The 20005-nt window shown below is 43.2% G+C and overlaps 1 protein-coding gene and 1 long non-coding RNA gene across 2 annotated transcripts in view; one reads left to right on the plus strand and one right to left on the minus strand.

Moving 5' to 3' along the window:
* Nucleotides 1-5948: 5948 nt before the first annotated feature.
* Nucleotides 5949-20005, plus strand: part of LOC119917988 (neuron navigator 3-like) — a 199755-nt gene continuing 185698 nt past the window's right edge. The window contains 1 exon segment of the mRNA XM_038738477.1: nt 5949-6441. Within this exon segment, the coding sequence (XP_038594405.1) occupies nt 6184-6441 (258 nt within the window). The 5' untranslated portion in view covers nt 5949-6183.
* LOC119917989 lies at nt 11219-12741 on the minus strand. The gene is made up of 2 exons (XR_005447376.1): nt 12251-12741; nt 11219-11657 (listed from the first exon to the last, which is right to left on the minus strand). It is a non-coding gene; the product is annotated as an uncharacterized LOC119917989 (long non-coding RNA).

The following is a 20005-nucleotide window of genomic DNA, read 5'->3' on the forward strand; positions in this document are numbered from 1 at the left end:
TGTTGAAGAAACAAGAAAATGCATGAGTAAGTGAAATTTAAACCCATACCTTTGGGTTACTTTCATACTACTGATTCACTGACTGGTACAAATGAGATTTGTCTGCCACGCAAGGTCATTTCATTTGGTTTACATCCCAGAATACATAAAAAATGTCACTGAAAATATTTGGGCAGCAATGCAGTATTGAATATGAAAATGAGATTTCCCGTGATGATCCTCTGTTTTTTGTTGAATGCATGTTTTTTTGCGTGGGTGGTTGACTGCGGAGAAGCCAAAGGTTGACTGAGGAACAGGAATCTATTTGTGACTCCTGAACCAGACACAGAGAGAGGATGAAAGTGAGTTTATGTTTATGACCTCCCTGGTCGCGCTTGATGTATGTTGATGGCAAATACCTGTGCTCACTGAGCCGCTGTACATGCCTCTGTATGCTCAGGCACCTCTTTGTTATGTATGTGCCAGCTAAAGTGTGTGTTTGTTTTATTTTCCATGTTGTCTGACATGCGGTTGACTGATAGCATTCAGAGCGCTGACAGGGCCAGGTGCATGGCTATCCAGTGAGCCTCCCTGGGGGATGTGTTTGGATTAGATGTTTGACCCCTCTTATCTCCAACCCCCTCCCCCCTGGTGTGTTTGTTTTTTTACAGCTACAGCACAACCTCAGTGCTGACGTCATGTGACCCATGGGTAGTATCTTTTGTATAAACCACACACACACAAACCATTGCAGGCCACCAACCATCCACCCATTGCCTGGAACAGATAATAAACACATGACATTAATGATTCCATAACTCAGATATATCTGTTATTCTTGCTGAGAGAACTGCTATTAGACCTGTTTTTTTTTTCCATCCAAACCACAGAACATTGACGAACATCACAAAAGTGGCATCAAACTCAACCAGAAGGAATACATTTTGAGGGAACACATGCTACTGTTAGAAAATGTAAGCTGTACGTTATAGCACAGATAAGACTATTATCTTGAAGGAGGATTCCCTGATTTTTCCCAATACAATTAATGCGTCAGAATCTGCTTGTGGAGAGCAGCACTTCCCACCTCCCTTCTTGACTGCCACCTCCACCTTCTGTCTCCCCTCAGCTGGAATGTGTTCCCTCTCCACCAGATATTTAGTGGTGGCTTTGCCGGAAACCTAGAATAGGCAAGCTTTGCTGAGCAGCCTACACAGGAATAGTCACCGGAGCTTAAATTTACTTGTGGTGAAGTCTTTTTCATGTCTGTGCCGAAATGAAACCAAGGCATTTTAACAACAGGTTATCAGTTCAGTTCTTGGGAATTTGCCTTTGTTTTTCACACACACATATGAATACGGCTGAAGCACTTTAGTTTTGTCTTAGGATTTCTACTCATCAGTGTTATGAGCTGCTTTACATCCCCAACTGACGCCAGGCAGTAGGAAAGCAGCAAGAAATTTCAAAGGTAAAACAACAAACCTAGCAAAGACCATATGCAAATAATTTGATTCAATACAAAGAGAAGGCACAGTCAGTCACCTTCTTTTGAAGAAGACGATGGGTAAGAACCTGTTTGAGAAGGGTTTGGGTTCCTGAAACTTTTTATGCTTTTCATCACTTTTGGGTTGCATCACAGACGTCTCAATGGTTCACAATCAAAAGTGTCAAATCGGATTGGGGTGCAATGACCAAGACAGAACTGCTGCACGTTCCAGGATCTTTGGTCTCCACAGGAAGACAATGGCTCACGTAAAGCAATTTAGCTGCTGCTCATACAGATCCTTAGTCTTAAGAAGATTGTTTTGGACAACTTTAAATCTTAAGTCTTTAAGTCAATTTTAATATTGGTCCACTGTTGGATATTACTTATTTTTTCTTGTGTACCCTAGTATTCATCTCTTAGAATTACACATCTATGCTTTGATCAATCAGTTGGATGTTGAGGGGATTGGTTGTGTTCCTGAAAATATGTTGGGCTCTTTGTTCATAGTAATCAATTTAACACTTACATTGACATTCTCTTGTTTTGCCCTGATTTAGACTTAAATTTGACAGGGCCTAACCTTGGAATGGACTTGGACTCAAACGAGGTGGTCTTGACTGCAGCTCTTCCGATTGCTTTGCAGTCTGGTTGCCACATATTTTGAATATTAATCAAAGATGATAACAAAAGTTGAACAATTCAGCATACAGAATGAGCATGACATCTCCTTTAGTCAACATCTTCCTCCCACTGATGTCCATTCCATTCTTCACCTCGCCCTGTACTCTTCACATTTTAAGCATGACACAGTTGACTGCTACACTATTTTTAGAGAAGCGGTTAGCCCTGGTAGCCAAACATAAGGGTGCTGACCTGACCAACTTGATTTGTGCGGATGAAAGTGAACCTGAGAGCCGTTTTGCCGATGTTGATTTTGGAGCGTTTCACTGTTGTTAAACTAAGAACACTCAGTGCTGTATTACAGCGGTGGGCTTTTTACCTGCACACTTATTTTGCAGCGTAAGGTGATTATCTCCAGAAACCGCCAGAAACAAGGGGGGAAGTCAGAGGTTTTCTTATGATTTCTCTGAGGTTTGGTGTAAGCTTTGACTCAGCACCCCCGGGATAGGAACTCGTCAGAGACAGTTTCCTGACAGTTCCAGACGGTCCTGGGAAGTTGGCTGTCGGCCAGATATGCTCCAATTCGTGCAGCTCATCAGGCAGCAGCAGTCAAAGTTGGACTTGCGCCATTCATTCACGTGGTATCCTGTTGTTTTAGGCTTGTCATGATAGCCCCTGGTGCATGATTGAAAACATTTTGGAGTAGCTGGTGCTATTCTAGGCTGGGGGAATCAACGTCCCTATTAAGGCAATTTACTGTCAAAGCCATTGAGGCGGTGTGAAAGTGAGTAGAAGAGGAAGCAACGTTGTGTAAAATAATCATGGGTTGCTTAACTGATTTCTACAGTCCCTTGACATTTGATCTTCTTTTATAAGTCAGTATGAGTTCAGGCTCAGCTACAAACCAAAAAGGGGTACATGTAGACTCTAGGCCTGATAGAAGAAGATACATTTTAGTTGTTGTGATGTTTGTGTCTGGTTGTCCTCCCTTCCCCTGCTTTTTTATTGGACAATGGCATGTTAAATAGTTCCGGTTTGCTGTGACACTGCAATGTGCCCCTCTGATTCCAGCACATCTCCTCGCCTCTCTAAACTGAACCAGATGGAGCCTTTCCATATAAAACTTTCACCCCCCTTAGAATATGGGGGGAAAGTAGCTACATGTCATATTGTGTCAGTTTAATGCAGCCCCAATGCAGTATGGCTCCTCTGTAACTCACCAACAGTTCCCAATGCTGCATCTTTTATAGCCTTTGAAGAAATTCTCTCTTACAGATTTATTTCTGCCCTGCATTAATTCTGCTGCCCTTTCTGTAATATTTCAATTACAATGAACACACTGTAACACAAAACTCTTGCTGAAACCATCTGTGACCAATGCTTTCAAAACTTTAATCCTTCACTGATCAAAAGAAATGCTTGGAGAGACTTATTCAGGATGCAGAAATGTCATTTGTTTGAAGAAGAACAAGACCTTTTACACACTTTTGCCAGCCATTAATATTAAACCATAATGACAGCATTGGTCAGTTTTGTTTAATTTAGATGAAGATACAACCGTGCATAACAATAAGCATATTCTATGCTACTTTTAATGAATATAGCTAGCTTAATAGCCACTAATCAATAATACTCTAAGTATGAAACGTTACATAAATTATAGCATACACCAATTATATTTATTAAATGCCCGACAAAGGAATAAGCCTTCTTACCGGACAAAAAAATCTAAGACAAAAGTGTTTATGCCTTTTCCAAATGGCCACACTCAAAGGCAGGGTGAAAAGCCAGCCGTCACAGAGAGGGACAAGATGCAATGAATCATATAAGATTATAATGGGATACACAGGAAAGTGGCGCAAATAGCTGAGGAAAGAATGAAAAAGACAGCTTAACAGAGAAGTTCAAACCCTGCACACCTGGACAGCCGCTGTGAAAAGTGGGCGTTATTTTGGGATTGTCCTATTCAGAAAGTTCCAAAAACTGCCAGACGAAGCCGCACCGATTCCAACATTGGAAAGGTACAGAGGCAGACAAGCACTTCTCTTGGTCTGAAGCACACTGAGACCTATACGTTACAGAAAGTTTCCAGGATTCTTTAGTGAACATTGAATCAAGCCTTCTGGTACCTGCTGAGGCAGTAGCATGCATACTGTAATGATTCATTACTAACATTTAATAAAAAAATGCATGATTAAAATTATATTTAAAGTGATTATATATGTTATTTATATATATACACTGCTCAAAAAAATAAAGCGAACACTAAAATATGAGGTGGCGGATGGTCTCCTCCAACTCCTGGACAGTCTGTGGTGCAACGTGGCGTTGGTGGATGGAGCAAGACATGATGTCCCAGATGTGCACAATTGGATTCAGGTCTGGGGAACGGGCGGGCCAGTCCATAGCATCAATGCCTTCCTCTTGCAGGAACTGCTGACACACTCCAGCCACATGAGGTCTAGCATTGTCTTGCATTAGGAGGAACCCAGGGCCAACCGCACCAGCATATGGTCTCACAAGGGGTCTGAGGATCTCATCTCGGTACCTAATGGCAGTCAGGCTACCTCTGGCGAGCACATGGAGGGCTGTGCGGCCCCCCAAAGAAACGCCACCCCACACCATTACTGACCCACTGCCAAACCGGTCATGCTGGAGGATGTTGCAGGCAGCAGAACGTTCTCCACGGCGTCTCCAGACTCTGTCACGTCTGTCACATGTGCTCAGTGTGAACCTGCTTTCATCTGTGAAGAGCACAGGGCGCCAGTGGAGAATTTGCCAATCTTGGTGTTCACTGGCAAATGCCAAACGTCCTGCACTGTGTTGGGCTGTAAGCACAACCCCCACCTGTGGACGTCGGGCCCTCATACCACCCTCATGGAGTCTGTTTCTGACCGTTTGAGCAGACACATGCACATTTGTGGGCTGCTGGAGGTCATTTTGCAGGGCTCTGGCAGTGCTCCTCCAGCTCCTCCTTGCACAAAGGCGGAGGTAGCGGTCCTGCTGCTGGGTTGTTGCCCTCCTACGGCTTCCTCCACATCTCCTGATGTACTGGCCTGTCTCCTGGTAGCGCCTCCATGCTCTGGACACTACGCTGACAGACACAGCAAGTGAACAAAATGCCAAATATATTTCCGCAATAGATTTGCACTGATAAGGCTGTACATGCTTCTTTGTTTCTGTTCAGGTAGAATAAAGACAGAGGGAAAGACAGTACGCGAGACAGAATACACTACAGTCTAAGGCAAAGACTAAGACAAACCACTAGAACATCAAGCTCAGCTGTAGAAACCAGTTGAGCAACAACAAAACTTGCCCTCACCATAAAAACTACATTTAAAAAGTTTCTTACAAAGACAGCTCCATCCACTTCCTGCAGCTCTTCACACCAGAATTCTCCTTTTCTTATTTCAACCCTCAAATAGTCTTTTTTTAATTTCCTTCTTATGTAGAAGAGCTTTTCCCATCTCACAGTTTCACTAATTCTCTCATCAAAGCGAGGGTCAGCTCCAGATGTAGACGGAGGGAGTGAGTCTATTTCTAGTGTTCAGTGTTTGCGTGAGGAGAGAGAGAGAGAGGGACGGAGAAAGAGAGCTGTTGTGACAGTTGTGCTGGGGAGCACTGAACACACACAGGCACATACACACCGAGCCAGGTCTCAGTAATCACGGTTTTGCCGAGTGGTGGTTATACCTTCCAGTGGAGTTCACGCCCTCTTGAACTGTTTTGGCTGACTTTGTGGTACACTTCTAACAGTGAGAGAGAGGGGGGGGGGGAGTGAGGGAAGGGGAGGGAGCAGTGTGCTTGTGGGAGGAGAAGGAGGAGGGAGTGACCGGGAGGAAGGAGAAGCTTTCTCAGTTTCTGTGAGTCCTGCTTGCTGTAGGCTGCAGAATGAACGCAGTTGCTTTCCTCTCGGTCTGAGAGGCAGCTGCTTTTTTTTCTTTTTCTTTAATTTATTTATTTTTTTAGTTTGTTCTTCCTTTCCTGTGCCAGACATCAGTAGGAATCACTGCAGTTTTTTTTTTACCCTTTTACTCACGGTTCTTTTTGGACCTCCCTCCCACTCTTGTGTTATTATTTTTGTGCCTGGAAGTACCATGCCGGTGGTTGGCGTAGCCTCCAAGCTCAGGCAACCCTCCGCGGTGGGCACCAAGCCAGTGCATACTGCTCTCCCCATCCCCAGTGCGGTCAGGGCAGCCACTTCACAGGGCTACATGGCCAGGCAGCAGGAGTTCAGGACAGGTGAGGGCGCCCCGAGGCTCTCCTGCCAGCTGTCAATCAAGTCTGAGTACCAACAGGAGAGTACGGCTGAAGGCAAGTCCAGAGCTGCGACGGAGGAGAGCAAGATCTGCAAGGTTGGTGGAGGTGGACAGACTCCTGCCATGTGTCTGTTTAGTTCATCTGTGTGTGCAGGCAGCATAGTGACACTCCACAGGTGTCAGGGATGAAAGAGCCAACCGCATCAGGCCTGTCAGGCTTGCTCTCTTTTTCAGTGTCTGTCATGCTCTTTCCCCATCTTGGTTTGAGCAGGTGTCTGTCTAGCTCTGAAACAGAGTTCAAGCACACGGCGGTGAGTCATGTGTGCTATGGTGGGATGATGTCGCTGCTTTTGGTCATCAACTAAGAGGGGAAACTAGATGAGTAATACACTGTCAGTGTATTACCTCATCCTGCTGCCCATTCAGTCTGCACATAATTTAGTAATCAGTGTGTGTGTATGTGTGTTACAGGGGGAGAGAGGAGAGTTTAGGGTTTTGATTGTGTGTTTTGAAGTATTAAGATCCCTACCTGGGAAGTGAACCGTGGCGGCTTCTCTATGGAGAGGAAAACTAATACAAGGGTAATAGGTGCTACCTGAGAAGCCCCAAAGATTATGGGAACATGGTCTGAATACACTCTTTTTCCGTGGTTTTCTCCCCATTCTGTCTCCCATGCAGGGTAATATTTCAGATTATCTCAGAAGAGCATATTCTTAATACCCCCAACAGTGTCAAAATGTTGCAGATGGTTTAATGGACGCTCAGAGATCATTGTTAAGTGGTTCACCATACTAAACTCAGGCTGTGCCAAGTTCTTTCCTCTTTGCAGAAATGTTTGGCTCGGTTTCTCAGGCTGCAACAGAGAAGGCGGGGTCGGTCCGTCCTAAGGAGGAAGGAGTTTTCAAAAGTCCCCGCCAAATAGTTTCAGCAGCGCCTCAGCCCGTCCCACATCCAGAACTGTCAGAGCACAACTGAACTTTTCCTGTTTGGCCAGTTGATCCCTCCTTCTCCCCACACTGTCTCTTTCTACTGTTGCAAGGCTTCTTAACAGAGACAAAAAAAAAGTGGAAAGGCTCTGGTTTTCAGACTTTTGAAACTGAACAAAGCTGCAGATTTTCCTCGTGACCTAGAGGAAACGTGGGCAGGAGACATCAAAGCGCAGGTCAGCGTTCCCCTGCTTCTAAATCCGCCCAGTGCGTCCATGAGTCCAGACTACTGCCTGCAGGTTGAATGTGTGTGTGTGTGTGTGTGTGTGGGGGGGGGTCAGTTGTCAGTTGTTAATACAACTGGGTTCCTAAAATCTCCTGCTTGGCCCATTAAAAGTAGCTCTTAGATTCTTTTTGATTTTCCTTTATCTGAGTTTGAAGAAGAGGAAGTTGAAAGCTGATTTGATTTGTGTCAGCATCTATCTCCCATCATATTCACAGGTCCCCCCCCCACACCTTCCTTACTTTATTTATTTAGCATTATCTTCAAGCTCTTTTCGAGCAGAAATGCTGCAAGTGTGCTATGGCTCTGACCCTTGCCTTCCCTTTCGTTGGTGGTTTATAAGATTTGAGCCCTGTTCTAGTGTTCCTATGGATACAGCATCAGTTACTTGAAATGTACAATCAGTGCACCATACTATATTCCCTGTCCTCGGGAAGCTCATAGGCAGGCAGAACTTTCTTGCCTGCCCCAGCCTGTCGGTGTGGGTGAGGAATTGGTGGTATGGAGGGGGTAATTAGTCTGTCTAATTGTGTTGTGTAGTCCCTTGAGAGCTTTACTCTGCAGGCTTTTTCAGAGGAAAAAAGGGAGAGAAGGTGGAGTAAATGCTGTCGTTACTCCTTCATATTAACCAACACTCATTGTTAGGTTTGGAGTCCTATTATCAAGCAGGATCAAGCGTAGGACTGTGTGGATGTGTGCACTGCATGCTTGTTTGCAAACCCCCCCCCCCCCCCCCCCCCCCCCGTATATACAATAGTGGCAGCATGTGTTGGCTTGTTTGCTCGCAGTTAAACATATCCTAACCTGGGTGGTGTTTGCCAAAGTTGGAAAGATTTTTTTAAAGTTTTTATTCATAGGATTTTAATTACTTGGTGGTGGTGAAAAGTTCCACCTGTCTGCTCAAAAAAGAAGTTAATCAAAAGAGTATTCGACCCGTGACGCATTTATTATTACCTCTGTGTTTTTCTGTTGTGGCTGTCGTGCAGAACAACATGCAGTCAGCGTAACTGTGAAATAAGATTGGAACTCCTAGATTACCTACGTTATAAGCATCCAGAGGTGCAAGAGTCAGCATCATGTTACCCTGACAATATTTCTGCTCCTGCAGAATTGAACATGACACATTTGCAAGAAAAAATAAATAAGAGGTTTAAGCGCTGAGCACAGAAGTAGATGGAACGTTTTTCTTTGGTGTTGTGTTTGCAGAAGACAGCAGCTCTGGTGGTGTTTTGAGCAAAGCCAAGGAGGAAGCCCACGTCTTCCATGGTGGAAGATGTGTCACTTCTTATTGTGCTATTGGGGAGTCTAATGGTGTGTAAAGGGCACAGTTAAGCTCCCACTAATCTCATCTGTATGAATACAGTCTGTATGCATTGTGTTATAGATAATCACTCACTCATCTAATACACAATACATTGCACCTAGTTTCATAGGAGTGTCCACACTTTGTGTCTGCATTTGTGTTTATGTCTGTGCACAGACATTTGTTACCTTAAACATTTGTTATGAGAGAAAATACACTGACAGAGAGTAAGAGTAAAGACATGCAGAGCACTGTTGAACATGACGCACAGCTATCAGGTTTTTGAACATTGTGTGATTTGGCCACCAACAGCGAAGAATGATTACCATGACTTTTTACTGCATTTACTTTTTATACTAATTAAATTTGATTCTAGCCACTAGTATGAGGGCGTTAACTTCTTCTTCATTTTCTACATATCTAAAACATATCTATAGTTATAAGTACTGCAAATGGGAACCTTGGTGTTTTTGCCATAAGGACATTTGGTTAACATGAAATCACAAGTACAGCCTATAGATACAGATAGGTAGCTAGCTTACCACAAACTAACATGTACAAGGTGCTTTACTCCATAATGAGGGACACCTCAAACAATTCTTCTACAGTACTGTGTGATAGTAGCTGATAGTAGCTTGAATGTGACGCTAACAAACTTTGCTTTGTTTAAGTTTGGTCTGTGTATTTGCTGCCTGTGTGTCTACAAGTTCCCCGGCTAACGCTAACGTTGCGCAGCTCTCACAAACACTAGCAGGTGGCAGCGTAAGCCTCAAGTTTCCTTTGCGTTGGTGTGCAACACCTGTGCTCTTCCGAGGCCTCCCGTCTTAATCCATCTATAAGATTTTGAGCTGTCAAGGACTCCCGTTTCCCCTCCATGATGGAGACAACAAGGCAAAGCGTTTGCTCTTCCTGTTGTACTCACTGCTGACAGTTCACATCAGTCACTGCCTCTGGCACTGTGGGATGACGAGCTGGAATGAAGAGCTTATCTGAGTCGACTGGGCTTTAATGAAGTGTCAGCGCCACCACCACTGATAGGGAATTATCTTGTGCATCAAGAGTTTTGGCAGCTGTCCAAATCACATTGCTCGGGGACTTATTTAGGGGTAATTTGGAGTTCTTTTTTTAAGGTGGAACTGAAGATTTCACCCCAACTTTTTACTAAATCTGTAGTGTAGAAGAAGAACAGATGATTGGATTCACTGTTATTCATTCTTGAAGAACTGTGTGGGTGTTTATGGGATTTACCTAAAGTTATGTTTGTTCACATTCAAAGTAATGACGTTCCAGCGACAAGCTCAGTTTTTTTCAAACAGAGTTTTTTTACAAATACAATAGCTTTACACCTGTAAAGTACTATAACCAGTACATACAATACAAGTGCCTACTGTAAACCGGTTCTAAAGTTTTCTTTCTCTGCTGTCAGTCTACACTGACATGCCCTCTCTTGTGTCAACAGTAATAGAGCCATACCTTATGTGATGAATGTGTCTTTATCTTAGAAATGCACCTTATTGTATACACACATTGTGAACGTTGCAGGCTGCTGTTTTAGTGGCCTCTGATGTGAGTGAAATGTTATTCCGGAATGTTGCTCCTCGAGAAAATGTACACAAGTGTTTGCCCGGAAGTGTGGATGAGTGCCAGACACACTCAGCCACTTAGAGAACAAAATACATCCTGTTGATTCTCTTTGTGTGTGTGTGTGTGTGTGTGCTTGTGTGTGAGGAGAATAATCAGGGTCTGTTGTTGCATATTTTTCTTGTTCGGTGCATCTCCTGCCCTGACCTGATAATACTCTAGGCAACAACATGGGTGGGTTCAAAGTAGGAAAGTAAGGCGGAATGCCTCAGGGAATAATGTCGGGGTCCGGTGAGTTTGAGTGAGCAAGTAGAATGTAAACAAACCTCTGCTTCCCTCTTTCTCTGGGTGGGCCTGACGCTGTCTGTTTCCCTTGTCCTCTTTCTCTCTCCTTTTAAATTTTTTATCACCTTTTCTTCTCTTTTTCTGCCGGGTTTGCATGCAGGGTTTTCACACTGCCGTGGTTGCATTTGCATGCACGCAATATTTCAATTATTGCTAACACTCCGTTAAGCAATCAAGCCATTTACAGGCTTTTTTGATCAATATCTCCCCATTTTTTCAGGTTATGTTGTATGTATAATTATATACATATATATTAACCATTTATGACACAAATAAACATACATAGACTTGCACGACTTCCACGTAGGCAACCATTAGAGTTGAATGTAGCCTCTATTATTTGTGTGAAAACACATTTTGTACATAACACTAAACATGCTGCTTATATATATTTACATGCATAAAAAAAAGTTGCACATAGTACTACCAACACTGTCACTTATAATCATCAACATTTACATTTATTAGCTCTATGACTGTGACATTTGCATCTGTTATTAACATTTGGAGGGATATAAAGGAAGAGCAAGAACATGAAAAGGAAACTTTTGGAATATTTGATCATTTGTCAGTCATCACAATCTTAGATAACCACAGTTTTATCGGTGATGATGCATTTATGGTTTTGTCCGGCACGTCAGTGGTCAAAGCGTGCTCTGGTTGTCTTCCTGGCTCTCACTCAGCTCTCGCTCGTCCCCCTCGAGTGACTCTGACACTGCTGAAACAACAGAGAGAATAGAGGGAGCGGGAGGGGGCCAGCTTGTTCCAGCAGAGGGAGGGGTTTGGGGGAAGGTTCAATAGGATGGCTTGTGGAGGGTGTCTGAATTTGTCCTAGTCATGGGTGGTCTGGCTCGCCGTGTGCCGGACTCCATATCTGGAAGAGAAGTTGTCGTTGTGAGGGAGGTGTGAATGCTAACGAGCAGAAAAAGCAGTCTACTTTTTTTCCCCAGCCAACAAGGTCAGGCAGTGGTCTTTAAAATACACTGTGATGGTACTAGAGTGGTTGGTAGGCTCTCATTGATTGTAAATTGCATTCTTGGAAAGGGAACCACAACTTCTTCAACTTCAGTATAGAATGACATGAGAATTGACTTAAAAATTGCCTTGGTTGAAACCGCTGACACGCATAACAAAAGGATGCAGGCCAAGTTTGTTGCTGCAGTTTTTGCCATGATCTCCATGTTCTTGCCGCTGCTCTGCAGGAGCTTGTCCTTGCAATTTTATTGGCATTTTCAGTATGAAGGTCAACAGTCTGTGGTCTGTTCAACAAATTAGAAATAATGTGCTAACAGAGGAGTCCAACCCAGCACACTTGGCCTGATCCAAGTTGGAAACATGACAATGACTTTTGGTCCAACACGTGATTTTGAACCATAAGATTATCAAATTAAACCAAGAAATGTATAAAATCAGATTAGGTTAACATGTGTTGCAGCTGAACAACTACCTCTAATGTGATTCACTCACATTTTCTGCAGTTGTCTGTCCACTTCTGCATCATTCCCCAACACTGCGGAGATTCCTTAATGACCCCTGGGTCAAAATTGGGAAAATATTTCAGACATTATTATTCTTTCCAGTGGTCTCTCTACCTCCTTCTCCGTTTGCTTTTTGTCTTGCACACAGTATTGCCTTTCGTGCCGCGGGGAGTCTGCTGTCGGCCGCGGTGTTTAAATCTTGGAGTGAGAACACACAGTGTTCTGGTGTTTACAGTGCAGCCACACCGGTTAAAAATACCCTCCCCTGGAAGTACAGTCACAGTGTTCACTCCAAAACACCAAGAAAAATAAGACGCTGTGCAAAACAAGTACATGTACATGGGTACAGCAGTGAAATTCCATGTTGGCTGAGGCGTGATTCTTGTATGGATTAGTCAATACTGCCACTTTTTTAACAACAGTGAAGATTACCCAGAGTTAGTGCTTTTAGAAATTCACTGCCTTGCTCAAGCACAGTTAGCCAGGATGGACTTTTGCCTTAAAAGTGGCTTGCACCTGGGTCTCCGCACAATCTCTCTGACCACAAGGGTTCCATAATTCAACAAATAACAGAGATTAAAGAGAACAAAGCCTCCCCCTGCCCTGTTATTGTCTCATCATATTTTGAGGTTTTTCTCTGTGATTCTCATAAGTCTGTTTTGTGTGTGAGGCATCGTGAGGCTGACTGGATGCAGGAAAATGTGCGTGTGGAAGAAAGTTACCCTGCTCTCATGCAGAGGCTGGTATTGCACTAGAACATGCATACATACACACACAAACACACACGTGTGCACAGACTTGCTCCAGGCCTTCTGCTAGTTCAAAGGTAGGCTGGCTAAATGATCCAAGAGAGGGATGGTTCACTCGTTTGTTGTTTAATGATGAAAAAGAAGAAACGCACACATGCAGAAGAAGCATGCATTTGAGACGGAAACCTTTTTACGTATTCCCTGTCATCTATCTGATCCTGTTATTTATGTTTACTTTAGCAGGACATGTGACTGTAGATGGAGATTGGTGTTGCAGGATACAAGCCTGCAAAAGCTTTAATCTAGGTTTAGGTCTAGGTTTTGCTGTCCCTTCTTGTTGAAAGTGACAAGAAATGATCGGGCAACTAGGTGGACATAGAGAACAAAAAATCTAATTGTATCACAAACAAGCAAACACACAATTAAGCTAAGGGCAAGTAATATTCCAGAATAGGAGTTCTGGTTTGTTTCAGGGTTCCCTTGGCTGCATTGTGTAGTCTGCCATTTGCACTGTACCTCAATCTGACCATGTTCACATCATTATACTTTGCTTTTTCTCTGTAGAGTTACAGTATGACGTGTCCAGCGGTAAAAGGTCCTAAATTGAAAGTCAGTTCATCAATCATGTTTAATGGCGAGAGTCTTACCTGAAACTATACTCTTTCTGAATTGTCCTCATGCATGACGCTTCACCCACCTAATGCTCATATAAGGTCAGCAGAGAGAGACACTCAAACACACATGGGATGTTTGAGTGTGTAGCGGTGGCAGATCATCTTTTACCTCCACCTCAGATTTCCTCCATTTGTCTCTCTCCAGCTGTCTGTCAGCAGTCTCTCTGTCTGCTGTGTTTTCTCAGCCGTATTCTCCCCGAATCCCTTCTTTTCACATCTTCCCACCACTTCTTTTTTCCACTCCGTCTCCTGTCACTGTCTTTCTGCTCTTTCCCATTCCCAGCATTCCTCTCTGAGTCCTTCCCTGGCCTCCTTTTCTCATTCTCTCCTGACTGGAGCCTTTCTCGTATTCCACTCCCGCCAACTCACTTACTGGTATTTTCCTTTGACCTCTACCCCCCCCCCCCCCCCCCCCCCCTCTTTGTCATATTCTATTTTTTCTCTCCTTTCCCCCCATCATCTTTTCCTCCCCCTGTCCTTCTCTCTCTCTCTCTCTGTATATCTTTTTCTCTGTGATATTTATAATGAGAAAAGCAGCAGGAGAGAGTTAACACACACCTGGCCCAGTTCTGTCTCTCCAGCTGTCACAGATAACCTTTCCTCTGCTGAACGAATAGGTCTCTCCTCTCTTCTCCTCTCTTCTCTTCTCTTCTCTTCTCTTCTCTTCTCCTCCATAGTTCGTCAATCACTGTTTTATCGTTATCTCTGCAGCGTGTTTAACCATGATCCAGGCAGCTGAAAGGAAACATCTGGGAAAGCCACAACAACCGGTGTCAAAAGTGTCCGACCAAGCATGGACAGGGAGCAAACTTCCTAACGTATCCCATAACACATGCTAACAAGAGCCATCGCTCTGGATGTGTGATGTTTGTAGGCATACATGGAGAATGATTGCTGATGTTATGAGTCAAGCGAGCGGGCTTTGTGGTAGGCTATTGACTCATGGCTCACACAGCAGTGGTGATAGATCACTAACTATCAACATGATTACTGTGTTTCTTGGCACTTGGGAAGAAGGGGTGCTCCTTGTGTAACTGTGACTATACAGATTAAATACAGTTAAATGTACATAGACGTGTGGGCAAAGAGGGTATTTAGTTTTTTAAAAAGGAGTATAACCGATTTTCACCCAGATTTTATGTCCCCAAGCTTTTAAATAGTTGTTTCCTGTTTTAAGAAAACATTGTCCATCAAAATGTAGAGTAAACAAAGTCCCAACAGGCAAAGCACAGAATATGCTTCTGGTCATAGAAAGAGAAAGAGAAAGCAGAAACACAAAAAGCTGCTGCTTTTGCAACATAGCCCTTTAAAGTCATAATTACAATAAAAAATAGAAAAACACAAATGGTCATTGAAATATTGATTTTATAGAAATTGTCAGTATGTTGTAAATAAAAAAAAAATAATGACAGTAATCTTAAAAAGCACTATGTCTTAATTAGTAAAGACACTCAAAAATGCTAATCTCCTTCATCAGGAGTATGCGGGTATAATAATAACCGGCACAGTCTCACTCCTGACTCGTCACATATGGTCAAGGCCCTTTGGCGTCGGGTTTTAATACCCTGGGTACACCTTTAGCGTCATTTTTTGAAGTTTAAGGCTCTGCGGTCAAGTTAGCAACACTTAGCAACAGCAAATATGCAACGTCCGGTTAGACTTTCAAAATAAAAGCGTTTCGAAACATCACCATTTTTAAGCGGCACGTTATTATTTGTTATTTACCATCAAAAACTGACGTTACAGGGCTTCCCCCACTACGTTTAACTATGGCGCTATAGGGATCCCCAGTGCGTTATAAACTAACACCGATGGGTCTTGACCATGAGTCCATATGTGACAAGTTGGGGAGTGAGAACGGGTTGAATTGAAAGTGGACTGGCAAAATAAGAAACAACCCCACAACTGTCATTTCATTCAAATATTGCTAAATCCTGATTCGTGCACCGGTATGTGACTTCACTCATTTCCAAATAAGCTGAACATATTTTATTTAAAACCAATGAGAGCTCAGAGGAAAACCATACAGACATTGTTTGTGTGAAATAACCAAACTGGACAATCATTGGCAGAAAATTGTCTGTTCATGTAGGAGCCCGTCACTCAAAGCAAGAGAATATTTTTAAAGGCATGTAAAATGGGTAATAATAATTATTTCTGATTACACCAAACACCATAATGATATTGCCAGGTTCTCCTACCAGGAGAAATATGGATATAGAATATGAAGGATAGTTGTGTTTTTTAGGGATGGCATCAGCTTGGACATGTTCAAATGTTTGCTAGGCCATGTAGGGAAAAACCTGAGAGATGACTCAGGTTTGCTTCGGTAAAAAAAAGAAAAAAGACTGCCCTTGAAGTTGGTAGTACCCAGGTGTGAATGTTTGTAACAGTTTCAATGTGAAACAGAGTGCTGCTCTACAGCTACATCAATTCATGGGTTACATTTAAGGGTTGACTGTTGGTTGTTTTTGATAAATAAAGAGAAAACACAAACCAAACCTCAGACGCAGATGGCTGGATGAAAAGCTCGTTCTGGTGGGATACTGGGTGGTGGTTCGTTGCTGTACCCTCCCTTGGCACAAGCTTTTACAGGGCGCTTTACAGAGCGAGCACACATGTTTTTTTGGAGCGGTTAGCCCTCACATTTAGACTCATCATTACCCACAACCAGCATCTATGTTCTCATTATTTTTCCACTTTTTTTTTCAATCCAGACATGTCGGTTTTTCTTATTTTCTGCATTTTGTCTGTGCAAGGCTTATGCAAGGGCCAATAAAATGCCAAATGGAAATCATTACTCTTTCTGATATATTTCTGTATGTTTACTCAGAGCAACAGCACAATGTGAGGGATTTTCTTGGGTGCATTTGGTGGATATTTCATTCAAATTGCTTTTAAGTACTGAATGTGCATGCTTGTTTAATGTTAGTGATCAAACCCCTTAACCTTGCAGTGGATTTACGTTGTCTTAGAAAAGGTCATCAGGTCATCCGTTACAGGTGGTAAATTTAGTCAGAAGCAACAAAGAAGGCATGACACAATGAGAAACATCCCTCGGCACATTTATCATGTGAATGAATGTTTTTAGGTTCTTCCATTTGTAGCAAGAACTACTTCCTTGTCTGAAATTCTTAAAAGGGTTATGGTAGAAGGTTTTAAAACCTAAGAGAGTTTAATTATGCATGCAATGCAATGTAAGGTGAATGGAGAAGGAAAATTCTGAAATGTAAGACAGCTGTCAGTTGGCCTTTCTGATGTTATCCTGGCAGTGTTGGTGCGATGCTGCACACACTGAGAGACAGCTCTCGGAGATTTACAGTTACGGAAAGATCATGCAGGTCGAGGCAGACTCAGTGATCCAAATGTAGTCATGAGGTCATATGCTGACTCAGTGGTGCGTGACCCCCTCCAGCCTCTGGCCTGTCTGTAGAGCATTGTGGCAGCATTTGATGTGTCCATGGCCTTTTGGTAACAGTAAATTGAGTGTGAAACTGCATGTTGCAAAGCTGCAACTGGAGCCTTGTGGGTGCGTGTCTATGTCTGTGTGTCTGTGTCAATAAAAATGAAGTGAAATGAGGTCTTTTACAGTAATATAAATTACAAAGCAGTTTTTCAGTAGTAGGCGGCTTGGTGGTTGAGTTTTTAATGGTGCTGTCTCACAGTAAGAGGAATTTGGACTTGATTTTTGGCCTTAGCTCTTTCTGTATGTGGTTTACGTGTTCACACCTTGTTCAAGTATGTTGCCTCCCACCGTTTATAGACATGTAAATTAAGTGTATTGGAGAGACGGTTTCACCCATACGTATGATTATACATCATACTTAATGACAATCTACTTTATGCTGGGTTTCACACAGACCCACTGCAACCTGGATTAGGAAAAGGCTTACTGAAAAACTGAATGAGTGATGATTTTTAGTACCCCATTCTCTTCTTTGACCATATATGAGGTCTTCACTCCATGTTTTGGAAAGCTGAGTCTAAATGATCTGCATCTATCCCACTGTGGCTCACCATTTTCTATTGATAAAGCTGTTCTATTGCCATTCTGCTGTATCTTTATTTTGCTCTTCCTATGGGCTGCAGGTGGGCCTCTTTTCCATCAAAGTGCAAAGCACCTCTCCATTATAAAAATTCATCACAACCTTAGTACTGCTGCCATTCTACTGTATTAAGTTTGCCTATAAAGTGTGTTAACTCTGCCATTAATGAATGCTGAACATAAACTACTGGCCCTTGACAACGTCTCCAGAGATGGGGGGGTTGAAGTCTAACTCCCCTTTCGCTTTCACTTTTCCCTCTCCCTCCATTGGCCTCCTCACAGGGCCAACAAAGCTCTGCTGTTTTGGCCGGAGCAAGTTTTCTCACAGGATAAGTCTCCTGACACACACTGGCGTTTGGTTTTATTTACTGGCTGCTGTTGTTGTTGCTCCCACGTGAAATCTCGTACTCTCTTTTAACAACCCTGCATGGGTTTTTTTGTTGATACATCCTCTGAGGCTTTTTTGGAGCTCAGCTCATTTCCTCTCCCAACCTAAGCGGCCTTGATTGTTGTCACTTAAACAAGCAATGGTTTTGTTGAATTGAATCTGCACGAGACATTGCCAAAGCTTACACCCGATGGGAGCATGTTAATCTGTGCCAAACAAGGGACAGTTTCTTCTGAATTGCTGTTGTTGAATAGCACTCAAGGCTCAAATTTTTCTGCATAATCGTCTTTAACGTAAAGGAGAGGTGTATTACACACAAAGAGAATCTTTATTTCTGTCAACATTTGAAAGTGTTTGGCACAATGCATACATACTTTAGGTTTGAGGGTTCTGCTCATACATTACCCTGTAAGGGAGATTTGTCCAGAAGCCTTGGGCAGATGAGGAAACATCTTCTCTCATAATCCCTTAATGATATGGAAGGACTGTCAGCCATCTTGGACTGAAGAGACTCGTTACTGGAGTCATAATGAGAGGACAAGAGGTTCCTTGTAGCAGCAACCAGGGTTCACATGCTGACGGGCCGCTTGCCAACAGCTTGTCCGACCAAAGTCAGCTGCCCCTTCAGAGATATAAGACAAGAGGCTTTTATATTGCCCTACACTACTCTTCACTGCAGATGTCTTATAGGGATGCGCAAAGTTAAGCATGAAGCCTTTCCTCAATAAAGGTCCCTGGTTGGATTTAGACATTATGGGCTATCCAACCAGGGACCTTAAACCTCAGGACACACAGTAGCACAGAGAGATGTAAGATAATAGTAATGGCAATGGTAATAATGCAAATATCAATAAAGTAAGAATGACAGATTGTTGCAGCGGATGTCGAGCAGGTACATAGGGGCATTAGATGGCTTGCAATCATAGATCCAAACCGTACCACTCAGGAGGCAGAAACACCTGCTGAAAGCAACAGAAGGGGCGTGGAAAAGGACAAGAAAGCACAAAAATTTGGGAGTGGGAAGATGTCATGTTAGTAATGTGGATAATTGGAAAATAATGCATACAGATGGAGAGGGAAGAAGGAAAGGGATAGAAGGAATGAGTCGAGAGGATATGATTCATGTGGAGAGGCTGATGCAAGGTAATTCATGAAAAGATGAGTTGCCAATGTCCCAAGCTGGCGTGTGACTCTTCGAACCCTTGAGGAACCTGGAAGTACAATGGTTGAAAACATTCAGGCAAAGCGATGGCCACTCAGAAAAGGGTGAGTGAGTGACACTACTGTTTCTTTTACTATTCAGTGTTTATTCAAAAAAGATGTGGATGGTAGGAGTTAACTTGCCTCTGGATTGGAAGCAGATGCAGCCACATCATTCAGGTTTAAAAACTTAATCACTCTCTGCATCTGGCTCCCTATTCTTGGCCTTGTGGAGAGAACAGCTGAAGGTAGGATACCTAGAGAGTGGGGGTTTGAGGATGTTGAGGAAGGAAATCGGAGGGTGGGAAGGAAAAGTGTGAGCCTAAAGGGAGATAAGAAATAGTGGTAGTTGTGTCAGGGACACTGCCATGCACCATGATTTAAGCAGCTAAATATTACTCTGTAGGTTACAGTTGGAGTCAAGCCATTTGAATTAAGTTGTGAAAGGGCGTGAGAGGAGAAGAAGGAGGAAAGGAAGTGGGAGAAGGGTGGCGTTCTAAGAGTATATGCCAGGCTGATCTTATGGGATGGGGAGGTGGATGCAATGTGGACCAGGGGCAGATTTTGGACCACAACATCCAAGCTTATATTTTGTCAGTGAGGATTCAAAGTCACCTCCACATGATCTGCCTAAAGCGAAAGCAAATTTATGGTGACCCTTCTTGGGAAATGACAATTGGGAACAACT

This window comes from Micropterus salmoides, unplaced genomic scaffold (assembly GCF_014851395.1).
Source record: "Micropterus salmoides isolate LMB-PRFRI ecotype aquatic unplaced genomic scaffold, ASM1485139v1 Ms_hic_scaffold_23, whole genome shotgun sequence".
In the NCBI taxonomy this organism is placed as follows: domain Eukaryota; kingdom Metazoa; phylum Chordata; class Actinopteri; order Centrarchiformes; family Centrarchidae; genus Micropterus; species Micropterus salmoides.